This window comes from Monopterus albus, unplaced genomic scaffold (genome assembly GCF_001952655.1).
Source record: "Monopterus albus unplaced genomic scaffold, M_albus_1.0 scaffold152.1, whole genome shotgun sequence".
NCBI lineage: Eukaryota > Metazoa > Chordata > Actinopteri > Synbranchiformes > Synbranchidae > Monopterus > Monopterus albus.
In genome coordinates, this window is record NW_018128032.1 from 821,550 (window position 1) to 834,468 (window position 12,919).

Consider the following 12,919-nt stretch of genomic DNA (forward strand, 5'->3'; position numbering starts at 1 on the left):
AGGGTCTGCAAGCTGTGAAGTCTGCAAGAGAACATGGCCAAACTTTTGCACATGCTACAAGTACTGTTTCAATTGTTTTATTCATGAAATTGAACGTGTATTAACATTTGAAGACATTTTTTTGCTGTGGTAGTTACATGTACTTCTTTTCACTTTGCCCAACCTTTTGCATTCAGTTGTAGCCTATATTTGATACTCTGAACTGATTTTGAATGTGTCTCATGTAATGGTTTATTTTTATATTGTGGTGTTGCTGACTGACTTAATGACCTGAATTGGGCTCCTTGCCTTAACAGTAGCTACAGTACTAGATAAACAAATGTATACAACTGTCAGCTCTTGAAACCGTGTTCACCGCTCCCTAGCACTTTACCCTTTTACTTTGAAGGTCACATCGCCTGACTTCCTGTATCATACTGGCTGCCTGCTGCTGCTGGTTGACTGGCTGCAAATCATCACCGAGGACACGTCACGGCGCTGAATGATCGCCGTGCTCCCCGTCTCCCCACCGCGGCTGCAATTAGACACATCTCACCTACCGGGAGCCCAGGGTGAGGACCGCAAACAAACACACAGCGACTAATGCGGCGGGCTTCAGCTACAGCTCAGCTACAGGTTTGTATCAGGACATAAACAAAGAGGTTAGGAATGAGAGGCCAGTCGGTCAGTGTGGTGACTGAAACGGGATGCTGTGTGTCAGTGCTGGCCGCTGGAGTTACTGACACTGTGGTGACACAGCACCAGTGTGGGGCCATGTCACATTAGAGGTGCTGAGGGGAGGAATGCCACAGCTGAAAATATCAGGACCCCACTGGTACATGGTAGCCTGGAAGTATCAGCTTCACTCTTGCACAAACGTGTATTATGTAACACGTGTTTATCTGCTCTGCATCTTTCCGAACAAGTTGCCCGAGGAATTTCCAGTCCCAGCATAACCCGATTGCTTTGTAACCTCGCTGTAAATAGTCCTGTGTGGCCACGACATGGTGAAAACATGGGGATTCAAAAGTGTTTATTTACTGCCATCTACTGTCCACAATATGTCAGTGCATGCCCGGAAACAAAGGGAAGAGTAAAAATAGGAGGAAGTAATTGAAACTAATGACAAAATGGGCCAGGACAAAAGCAGACTCGGAAACCATTTTATTTTGTAAATGGGTTAGCACTCAGACTGTACACAACAGATATGTTCTGAGTTTGACCCAATAAAGCCAGAAGGAGCTCCCAGAGAGGAGGGAGCAGGGTGGTCTGCTGACAGTGGTGCAGTGCCAGGTGACTAAAGCTCTTTCTGTTGTTTTTATACACCTCAGCTCTTCAAATCTTCAATTCTCTGACATTACATTTTTTATCTAAAGCTTTTAAAAAAAGTTGGATCTTCTGTTGCAGGTGGACCACACTGCTTCCTGCCAGTGGTATTATGAAGTGGTTAAACAGTAACTGTTGGTGAGTGATTTTTGTACAAAAGGACAAAAACTCAAAAAAGAAATCCAAAGAGTACATTACAGAACACTACATTAACAAGTGGGGAGGGAAATAAAAACTGTGTACTTATGCCAGAACAAGCCCGCAAGATAACACTAATTAAATCAATATCAGAACGGGTAGCCCCCCAAAACACACAGGCAGCCAAGGCTCAAAACACCTGCCTTCACTACAGCTGGCAATATATAGTGCTGTGACCAGCAACAAACAGTTTTATACACTACATGTGTTATACTGACCACATTAGTCCATGTATTGTACTTTTCTTCTAATAATACAATATATTAAATCAAAAGAGGCGAGATCTCTCACGACAAAGCTATGCAGATATAAAAACTGATGACACGACAATCTACCGACACACAGGCACAGTGCACAAGCTTGCAGGCAGGAAATGGAAAAAAAAATCTTTGTAATTTTTAAATAGTACAAAAAAAAAATTTAAATGTATTTTTTGCTTCAAGAGCACAACTCAAAGTATGAAGCCAGACTCATCTGCTTTAATGTGAGGAAGAAACAATTATCATAGTTGTTGCCCCCCAAACAAAGATTGTGGAGTATATTTATGTCAGGATCAGAAGACGTTCGCTTGATGCACGCTTCCTCTTGGTTGGGAACCCGCAGGTCTGCTGGCGTTTTTTTATTTATTTATTTTTTTCCATCTTCTTGTGACTGTTTCTGTTCAGTGAGTTGTCCTTACTAATGAATATGAACCAACACGGTGGAAAGGCAGTGACAGACTGAACACATCTGAAATGGGCCTAATGCACGCTGTTGATGTGTGGTGGGAGTCTCCCAGTCTCCTTCTCTTTGCAGCAGTCTGTGGGTTGTTTTTTATTCCAGACACTGAACTGGGGCCTATGTGTAATCAATGCCAGAGTATCTGCGAGAGGTTAAACATCCCTGTAACAAAGTGGAACAAAACTGCCTGGAGACAAAACTTTACAACCACTTGCAGGTCAAACATGCAGAACAAGCTATTCAATGAGACTAGCCCAAAAATTAGGAGTAAAAAAAAAACAAAACAGGGAAAAGAGTTTTGAACAGCAGAACATGAAAATATGAAAAATAATTTCTATATGTATATTTAGATTTTTTTTAAACATTTCTCAATGATCCAATACTTGCGTGCAACTGCAATTCAAACGATAACAACAGAGTCAAATTTCATATGTACCAAGCAACTACTATAATAAGATTATTTAACCAGTTAATTAAGAACAAAGTAAGAATAAAAAAATAAAATTAATCTCTTATGACCTAAATAAACTTCTTGATAAACTCCTTGGGTGCAGTGAACATTATGAATGAAAGCACAGTCAAAGTGCGCTCGAACCAATCGACACCCGTGTGGTGTTTTGAACATGTAGTTAAGGAGTTAAGGGCACTGGAAATCAAAACTCCCGCAGTGTTTCTCACTCACTGCTGCTGCAAAATGTTTTGGATTGGGCTGAGGCTTCGCCATAGCCCATCATGCTTTGCTCTCTGTGATTTTTGTCTGTATGACACTGTTGTGGTCTGCAGCCATCTCCAACAGGGCGTCTGATAACTCTGCTTCCTCTAGTTTGACCTTCTCATCAGAAAAAATGTTCCTGCAGAGAAAAAGGATAGAGTTCAAATTATAAATCTGGTCATCTCTGGCAAAAAAAAAAAAATTAAACCTTCTCAACAAACACTTGAGTTGAACACAGTTTTAACCATTTATTCACAATGACCTCTTTACCCAATATGTAAGAAGACCCTGTATGTATGTCAAGGTCTTCTTACATATTTCTTCACCACCTTGACAATAACTGGTCCTGTAGCATTTCTAAACTAAAACAAGCAGTGTTTAGCAAATGCTATCTATTAATCAGTGTAATTCTACTGCACAGGGACTGGGACGGAGCCGTAATGAGCCCTAGGCCTGTGCTATGTGATGCCCATGTTCATATTTAGGCAGTGAAGCACAGTTTCTAGATCCGGCCTGGAGCTCTTCTCCTCTCTGCTGCAGTGCAGAGCAAGGAATCATAAACATCTCTACAGAGTTGGTGAGGCATGTAGTTACTGCCTGAAGTCAAACATGTTGTCAATTATATAAAGCCCATTTCAGACATGGAATATTGCTGGCGTTGTGTATCTGTTAAAGTGATGGCTTTCTGTCATTCTGACATGCATAGTGTGTTCATTATGATGTCATGACACAGAGCCACACTGCCTGTGCAATATTTTGGCATCTGTGCACAAGAGGGAATAGTGGCACCGCTGAGTTGGAAAGCGACTCATTTGAAAACTTATTTTCCTGTTGAAGCCTTCGTTAATGACCAGGCGCACTAGGGCCACTCGCCCCCTCTTCACACAATCTGCTTCTAAATTTTCTTGGTTCATTTTTATTAGAAAACTGTTTTTCAGATTAGAATGAGCGCTAGCGCCTCACAGCATGAAGGTTCCGGGTTGGAGCACAGGCCGACCCGGTGACTTTCGGTGTGGAGTTTGCATGTTCTCCCTGTGTGGATTCTCTCTGGGTACTCCGGCTTCCTCCCACAGACCAAAGACATGCAGCTTAGGTTGACTGGAGACTAAATTGCCCGTAGGAGTGAGTGTGAGTGGTTGTGGTTCTGTCTCTGTCAGCTCTGTGATAGACTGGTGACCTGTTCACGGTGGACCCCGCCTCTCACCCAGTGGCTCCAGCCCCCCGCAACCTTCTTCAGGATAAGCAGTATAGATAATAGATGGATATTAGACTGTCCAACAAGTCTAGAATGACAAAATGTCGGTTGGGACATTAGTCTAACATCTGTTTGCTCACATACTGCAAGTGTCTTTCTGGATATTTGTAATTTTATCCATCTACTTGAGACCTGGGACCACGTATGGCTGCCTTGGTAGTACACTCTCTCTGTTTGTTGTTGTTTCTTCTGCAACCCATCCCAGATTACCTTCACTGGAGAATAACTACTAAACATCAGACAACTCACTCTAAAACCCCCTTTTTCTGATTTTGCAAAAAGCTGTGTGGACATTCCGGTCAGAGGGGCGGCAGCCCTCTATGGGATCTGGAGAAATTGCTGGCAAGGAAAGAGAGCTGGGGACCTGGTTAAGTTACAAAAGAGAGGGACCCGGACACCACTCCCGTCTATCCACCTAGCGAATCTTCGCTCTCTAGCCAACAAAATTTCTTGATTAATCTATGAATTGCTTGGGCTATACAATGTCCAAAAATACAAAAAAAATCAAAAGGTTTGCTCATAGCCAAGGTGATATCAACTGTCTTTACCTAAACAGAACAAACCCTACATTGTTTACTTTAGAGTAAAATAAAGAAAAACAGCAAATGCTTGGAATTGAGAAACTAAAACTAAAGGATGTCTAACTTTTTTGCTGAATGACTAAATTGATTAAACAATTGTCTGCGTACTTATTTGTTGTCAGCTGACTAACTTTCATAAAGCAATCTGAGAATCTCTTCAACAACTTAACTCAGCTTGACTCAGTGTTTTGCAGTTTATTTACCAGATTATTAAAGAGATGAGCACTTGTGCTGTGGCGTCTTTACATGAAATCTTGTGTGAGCCAAACAAGTAAGATTGTTGTCTTTTATGTAAAAGTGATTCAGATGCTTTTTAAGACATGAGACTAACGTGTAAAATTGCCATCACATTTCTGTATCAAGTTGCGTGTCTGAAAGGGGCTCAAGTAATTTTGTGGGGGATGTTGCAAACGTGGAAACCCACAATGAGGAACTACCACACGCAAGCATAAAAAAACACCATACTACTCCTCTGTCCACATCAGCTCCCTAATAATTATCAGTGTCATTACCACAGTTTACCATTACAATATTTCATATTGTGTGGTCAATGGCAAGATGCGGTGGTGAATGAATGGGCATACAAATTACTCACGCACACAAACACACAAAGATAAACCTCTAGAGGGAGCCGTACTCATCGTTGACAGGAGGAGCAGTCTTGGCCAGAGTCTCAGATGCCTCCAGAACTGGGCCTGAGGGGGGGAGGTCTGCTCCATTTCCATTGGCCAGAGAGGGGGCAGAGGACGGGCTGTCTAAGCTAATGAGGTCTGCAGGGGGCTGGGAAGGTCTCTCTGTCCCATTTGTCAGCTCTAAATCTAAGTCTTCATTTCTGGGGCCCATGTCAGGGGTTACTAAGTCATACACATCTGATAGAGAGAGGAGATCATTCGAGACCGGCACTTCAAGACTTGGGGGGGCAGGAGTAGTAAAGACAGGAGAAACAGGCAGAGGAGAGGGGACATCTGCAACTAGAGGAGCAGATTCTTCAGCATCCAGGACTTTAAGAGCACTGTGGATTGCTGAAGGAGAGCCAGCTGCAGCATCATTGGCAGTAGATGTGTTATCAGCAGTTTGAAGAGCAGGGCTGTTGGTGTCAGAGGCCATGAGGCTACACCTGCTGGCATCTGGGGAATGTGTTTCTGGATCTGAGTCTGGGTTTGGAGCGGCAGTGGTTGTCAGCGTAGAGGCAGTTTGTGCTGGTGTCTCAGTATCTAAGGCTACAGTGTCTGTCTGTGTGGGAGCCTTGGTGACCGGCGGGCTTGGAACAGGTTTCTTGGTGTCTACGGTGGAAGGGGACGAAGAGGAAGACACAGCCAGTGGAGATCGAGGGGGGCTACCTTTAGCATGCAGAGCGGCAAGCTTAGGAGAGTGTCTACGTATCGGTGGTATTGGTTTGCCAGATTTTTGAGCTTCAGTTCGTTCGGGGGTACAAGGGGAATTTTTCTCCTGTTCTTCTGAGGTGTTACTTCCACTTTGTTCTACTAATGGGGCCATTTTAGCTTCAACGGCAGCTGTTGAGAGGAGAGGAGTTGGTGGGGCTGTGTTCGACTCTGGAGTAGGGGCCGGGGCCAGGACAGGGGTGGGTGAGGGGTCGTTGGCCGGAGTAGACAGGCTACAAGTGAGGGTAGTGGTCTCGCTAGAGGGGCTGTCCTGCGCGGGGTCAAGTGTTGCAGTGGCTGTGTCAGAGTTGGTAGCTACGGAGGAGAGGGTGTCCAGTGCCAGAGCAGCAGTGTTAGCCGCCAGCCTGAGAGAGCAGGGAGAGAACAGAGACACACAGACTAGACACCAGGGTGACTGTGACAGAGGAAGGGTGGCCTGGACGAGAGCATGCAAAGGAATTAGTTGGCTTTAGAAATTCACACGAATATAGAGCAACTAAAAACAGCGACTATTAAGCCTAGTGGAAAAAACAGAAGCAAAGAAAAAGAGCGTCATGCTGCAAGTGGACATTAAGGATACATCCCATACACACACCAACATGGAGTGCACTGACTAGGAAAACTAATGTACTAAAAAAGCAGCAGTCTTCCTGCAGAAAACTACAGCACCACGCAGAACCACCTATAAGGGTTAAACAGTACCAGTGACAATCTCATACTGTGTAATCTTGTTTTTCCAGACTGCTGATATGAGCGATGGCTTGGCTGAGGTTGTCAAATGGCTTCAGATGAGTTGACCACACTTGAGGACAAAAGCCTTTCTGTGTCTTTAACTGGTATTGCTTCAACCTTGATATAATGAGACAGAAAATCTCCAAAGGCTGGAGAAGATACACAAAGTGCAGTAATCCCTCTGACAGGGAATGAAAACGGAAAAGCAACACAGTTCAGTGGACTCCACTTAAGAATGGCCTCAACTCTTCAACCAATTTCATGGGTCAAATTTAGTCCTGTTGAATAACAATGATTCTTTGAAGTGGAGTGCAATGGACAACAGCTAAAAAGATCTGGACGGGAAAAAGGCAGCGTGCTGTCCATCAGCCTTTACTCACTCTGGCTCTGTGAGAGGTGTCGTTTCATTGGGTTCTGTCGGTCCTGCCGCATTATGATTGGCTGTGCATTCGTCCTCTGTTCTCACTTCCACTATTGGCTCCTTGGACTCATCTTTTCTGTAGGACAGAGAGACATACACCTTTTAACATTATCTCACAGAACAGTTCTCGCTTCTGCCACAGTGAGGAGTAAGAAAAAGTGATGGAGCAGAGTGTGTCTACAGACCGGAATCGGCTCAGTTACAGTGTGAATATTCAAGGCTGCTAAGTCATGTGAGGACATTCGTGTGGCTGTACTTTAGTGAAGCACTGCTACGTCTCACCCACATTCAATACTGCCTTATTGTAGACATGAGAATATTAGTTCAGTGCGTTGGTTAAAACCAGCAGCCTTCACATTTTCACTGAAGGAGAAATCAACTTTAAAAATGCCATCTCATTTAGGAGCCCATATTTTTGATTTGTATATTTTCCTGTTCCTCTAGTTGTCGACTACACAGACCGTAATGCACTACAGCCACAAGATGTCCATTTAAGTCAGGAGGCACAACAGTTCCCCAGTTATCTCTGCCTTTATCAACCTAAACATAAAGCCTTCAGCTAAAATTCTTAATCCTCTTCAATGTCAGTTCTTGAAAGGCTTTCTGGGAAATGTAGAAAGTCAGGAGGAATACATGTATCAGTACAGATTTATTCCTCATAATGGAGATTTTAATCTGAGGTTCAGGGGCGGGACCTCTTCCTTTCCTCATCACATTTAAGCCACCTGTTCAAAACAGGCTTCCGCTTCCACTTTTTCATAAGGCAGATAACCCACCGCCACTTTCGACACAACACCGGCAACAAGAGTTGTTCGCATTCACGAACTATCCTCTCAATTTCAGGAATAGGCTCTCTGGTATTATCATTCTGAAATAATTACAGACTATTTGGAGTTATGAGGGGCGCCAAGTTAATCTAGAGGTGCCCAAGCTTAAACATTAAATGGCTGGAAATGAGCAAACTGAGCCATGGGGACTTTAAAGAACTGCTTTGGTCACCACCAACCTCTGATGTGGCTCTTTATAGGACTGATTCACGCTTTCTCAAGTCTTTACAAACCATAGTCAAATAAACATATGAACAATCATCCAGATTTGTCTTACTATAATCATTGCTAATGTTCATCGTTCATTACGAGATCCCCTCCCAAAGAGGGTTTAGTGTACAGTATACAGTAATGATGCTGGACACAATCTACAGTGCTGAGAGAAAGCCACTTAATTAGTTTAACTCAAGATAGCTGAAGCCTCATCATAGCTTCAAATAAACTTTGGAATATATAGCACAGAAAGGGAATTGTGAACTTGTTTTGCTAATACACACTTAACAGACCCATCCTTTAGCTGCTAAATGCTCGTGTGTTGACCAGCTAGTTGCTAACTTTGTCTATCTGCCCTGCAGTCCTGGGCCTTTAGGCTACAGAGTGTTTATCAACCGCTGTCTACTGCAACTGGAAACGATGCTGATGACAGCAGTATAAAAACAAAACCGTCACCAGGGGAAGCTCTGTAAAGCTGAGGGTAACTGCAGCATCTTTCACATTACACATGGCTATGTGATCTACTGTTAAGTAAAAATGCTGATTCGAGCAACTTAGAAAACATTTATGTGGTTAGTCTGTGTAAATAAAATCGCTTTCTGGGCCTTAATTTTAATCTAGCCTGTCAATGTTGAACTGCTTATAACTTTTGTCTCTGACTCACATGAACGCTGCTTTGCCTTCTTCCAAGTTGTGTCCTTTGGTCCCTGTGCCCGTTTTGCCACAGAGGCACATGATGAGGCCACATTTGTTGACAAAGTAACAGGTGACATCCACAGCCAGCAGCAGCAGTACAAATACTACAACAAGGATTCCTGCCCAGAGCATGATGCCCATGGAGAGCGCTGCCTCCTCATCCAAACCTGCCAAAGAGGAGAGAAGAGAGAGAGGGCACTGAACAGCTGCAGTGTGACACAGTTTTATAGAAACTGCCATGAACAGCTAAGTAAAGTGCTGCTAAGCTACTGTAACCACAAATAGTTCCATAAAGCAGGAACGACTCACCTGCTTTGAGCACTGAGACGTTGTCTCAGCATGAGTTGTGTGATGTGTTTGTGCAGACGAGCCGTCTGGCTTGTGTTCACTTATTTATATAGCTCCACTAAATATGTGATATGTTGAGGAATGTAGAGTATGTAAATGGATGTTCATAAAAAAATAGAAATTCAACCCATTTATTTGGTATTAGAAAGACGAGCAAAGCATTACACTGTGTTGCAGTGACCCAGACATGCAGGAGATCTTGTGGACAAAATGAACATGAGGCTTTTTCTACAAAAAGCTGTGATACATCTTCACTGTTTGTTTACAGTCCATTTTAATTACAGCAGAAGACTGCAGACCAAATCTCTAAAATATCATCTGTTTATAGAGAAATGTAACTCTTTAGATACCATATGAACAGGTAAACAAAGCCGGATAGATAAGAAAATGCGGCTTTGCAAAGCACCCTCCAAAAGTAAATGTATAAAACAAATGAATTTTGATACACGCATTATATGCATGCACAATATCATGGACATTTATCTTAGTAATCAGCACAAAAATAAGTTTATGATAATTCTCTATACAATATGTCAATCTGTGGCAATATTACAAACTTTTTTCAGTTAGATGCCTTTTTCAGTAAACATTAACGTTATAAATCTTTACAGTACGTATGCATAATTTTGTGAGTAATTTAACAATGTATTGCAGTGTTTATATAAACAGACAGGTCCAGCACTCAGCCTTCATTCTGCTCTAAGTTAACCTCATTTCAAATCCATTATTGTTCAATACTTTAAACTGGAACTCCTCTCTGTTGTCTAGTACCCATGACTGGCTGCATTAATGCTGAGCAGGGTGAATCTGTGGGAGGCGTAAGATTTCCGCTGCCTTTGGTTCAACGTGTTGTTCTAGGCTGTTCTGAAGCTACACAGCATCCTTTTCTCACCCATAACATTGACACGTCTGTCATGGACAGTCTTTTTTTTAAGCAGTGAAAGTGTCCAGAGACAGCCAGGCCAGAGAAGAGGTGAGCTCTCCTCTACAGTTAGGATGTGAATTCCCCATGAAAACTATGAGAGCAAAAGTACAGTGATGAGGGACAAGATGAGTGATACCAAAGTGCATGTCACAGATGAACAGCCCTGAATGGCTGACAGGGGCGAGGGGAGGGGGGCATCACAACCCCAACCACACCAAAATACACACAGGTCGGGACGAAAATGTTCACGTGGTCCACCACAGCAATGTCCAGGACCAGGCAAGTGAGCAGGAACATTGAGAGGGGATAGAGAGAAAAAGGGAAAGAATAAAGGACAAGGAGGGGGAAATGAAGGGAAACAAAGAGGAAAAAAAGAGAAGGGTGGGGAAAACAGAGGAAAAGAGAAAGTGAAAATGTGTCAGGTCTGAAAACCAAAAGTGAAAAAAAGAAAAAAAAAATCAGATTTTTTTTTGTATTGAGGGAGGAAAAATATAATACATCCAAAGCAAAAGCACAGCACAAAGGGGAAAACTATATCATGTCGACTAGATGGTGACTCTGTGGTGGGTGAGTGGGAAATGCTTCAGATTAGGAAATGAATTAGAAAAGTGAGAGAGAAACATAATGGACTGTTGCACTGTCTGAGCAAAGCACTGCCTAGCACCTAAATGGAATCTGACAGGCTGTGTGGTAAAAACCGCCAGCTGCAGTTATGGCCTCAAGGTAGGAGTTAATCAGGGGTTATCAGGGGTCAATTTAAAGGCTGCTTCCACCCAGGGAAAAAATATCCACTCTAGGTGCTATTTGAACAGTAAACAAAGCTAAAGAAAAACCATAATCATTCAGAGGAAATCATTTCATCCTCTGTGGAAAGTGCCTGTCCCAGTTCTGTGAGCACAAACTCAAGCTCATTTAACAAGGCCTGTCAAAAGTTTAAAGTGAGAAAATTCAGCCGGAAAATCATTTCTGGCTCACCACAGTCAAGGAAATCTAATTTTTCCTGTAGATTTATTTTGTTGTCACTCACCTTTCAGAGCTAGAGAGTTAAAAATAGTACATGGCGGTCTGGTTGTGAGTTTTGAGTTTGGCTCCTCAGTTTTCTGGCTGTTTGGTTCCAGTTTAGCTAAGTGACCTGAGAGAGGATACCTGGGATGGCTTCTGGCTCTGTGGACGTCCTGAAGGATATGGTCGCCGGCTGGGACTTGCCCTTTTGATTCTCCGCCACTACATGGACATTGTACTCTGTGTCCCACTCCAACCTGCTGAGAACCACGTGCTCGCTGCCGCTGGGCAGTCGGATTTCAGGCTTCCACTCTGACGCTTGTATCTATGGACACACAGACATACATACAGAACATTCGTTTAGGTCTGCAACCAACGATTACTTTCAGAATCAATTAAAAACCTGTCAATATTTATATTGAAGAGGCTAAACCTGAGAATTTTTGGCATTTTGCTTTAAAAATGATTTAAATGATCAATTGTTTATCAAAGTCCTTACCAAAGACCTTACCTTACAGACCAATCAAAGACTGCAACAAACAGTTATTGTTTAATCTACCAGTTATTTTCTTGATCAATCATTTGGTCAATAGACTAATTGATTAATTGACAAATCATTGCAGCTCTGGACTAATTTGACCATTTATTAAACTCTAATCGCCATACTCACTGGTTTATAGCGGACAAGATAATGTAAGATGGGCGAGCCGCCGTCGTCCTGCTTGATCCAGCTGATTTTGACCGAGTCGCCTTTAGGCTGAAGTGCTCCTTCAAGTTTAGGAGGATTGGGATTCCCTAGAGGAACACGTACAATACACAAGTTAATTAAAAGCTCATTTCAAAGACAGAGATTTAGCTGTGTTACTTTCTTGGAAGTCGCAGTTACAATTTTGTCAGTCCACCTTTAAAATTGCAGAGTGAAAAAAAAAATTAAGTTCAGAGGGTGAAACCAGATGCTTTCTTTGTTGTTGTTCTTTTAGGTCACTTGTCCTCCCTTAAAATTAATCGTTCACCTCAAGATGGTGTGTCTGAAGTCAGACTAATTACCAAATGGCACAGACTCATGCTTATCTGATTCAGTCTGAGTCGCTGAGTGACACAGCTGGCTTAAAAATTACTGACTGACATTCCCGTGTGTCATACAAGGCCTCAGGGTAAACGGTTATTACTCATTGACTGAAATTTACTTAGGACTGGCATTTCACTGCACCACGTATATAGTAGGTTTGCCTGTAAAAATGACCACAGGGTACAACCTACTAGCAATGGACTAGGTAATGTTTTGTCTTTCTTAAAGACTGATTTCATAAGACTAATTTCCAAACATATGACAAACAACAAACAGAAAAGTATAAGATGGAAAGTGTAAGACTACAGATTAGCAGTGACGTGCGGTCAGGGGAGGCAGGTGAGGCAGAGCCTCCCCTGTCAATCTTGAAAAGTAAAAAAAAGTTAACCATAAAATATAATAAATGTTAATATTTGTCGGCTGGTGTGTGTTGTAGGTCCTTTTGCCATTCAAATCCGATGTTGAAGGAATTTATTTCAATAAAGAATAGCAGAATTCCCGTATGTCCCGTTCAAATACATGGAGGAGATGCG

At 42.6% G+C, this 12,919-nt stretch overlaps 1 protein-coding gene across 8 annotated transcripts in view; it reads right to left on the bottom strand.

The window, feature by feature from the left end:
* Positions 1–2,526: 2,526 nt before the first annotated feature.
* Positions 2,527–12,919, bottom strand: part of ncam1b (neural cell adhesion molecule 1b) — an 87,974-nt gene continuing 77,581 nt past the window's right edge. For 3 of the 8 annotated variants that reach the window (XM_020614825.1, XM_020614824.1, XM_020614823.1), the window contains 6 exons: positions 11,988–12,112; positions 11,462–11,642; positions 9,011–9,209; positions 7,266–7,382; positions 5,409–6,518; positions 2,527–3,074 (listed from right to left, as the gene is read on the bottom strand). In XM_020614825.1, the coding sequence (XP_020470481.1) occupies positions 2,954–3,074; positions 5,409–6,518; positions 7,266–7,382; positions 9,011–9,209; positions 11,462–11,642; positions 11,988–12,112 (1,853 nt within the window). In that variant the 3' untranslated portion in view covers positions 2,527–2,953. Of the gene's footprint in view, positions 3,075–5,366; positions 6,519–7,265; positions 7,383–9,010; positions 9,210–10,094; positions 10,487–11,461; positions 11,643–11,987; positions 12,113–12,919 lie in introns of those variants that run through there. The other 5 variants (XM_020614826.1, XM_020614829.1, XM_020614827.1 and 2 more) reach the window with 5 other exon arrangements.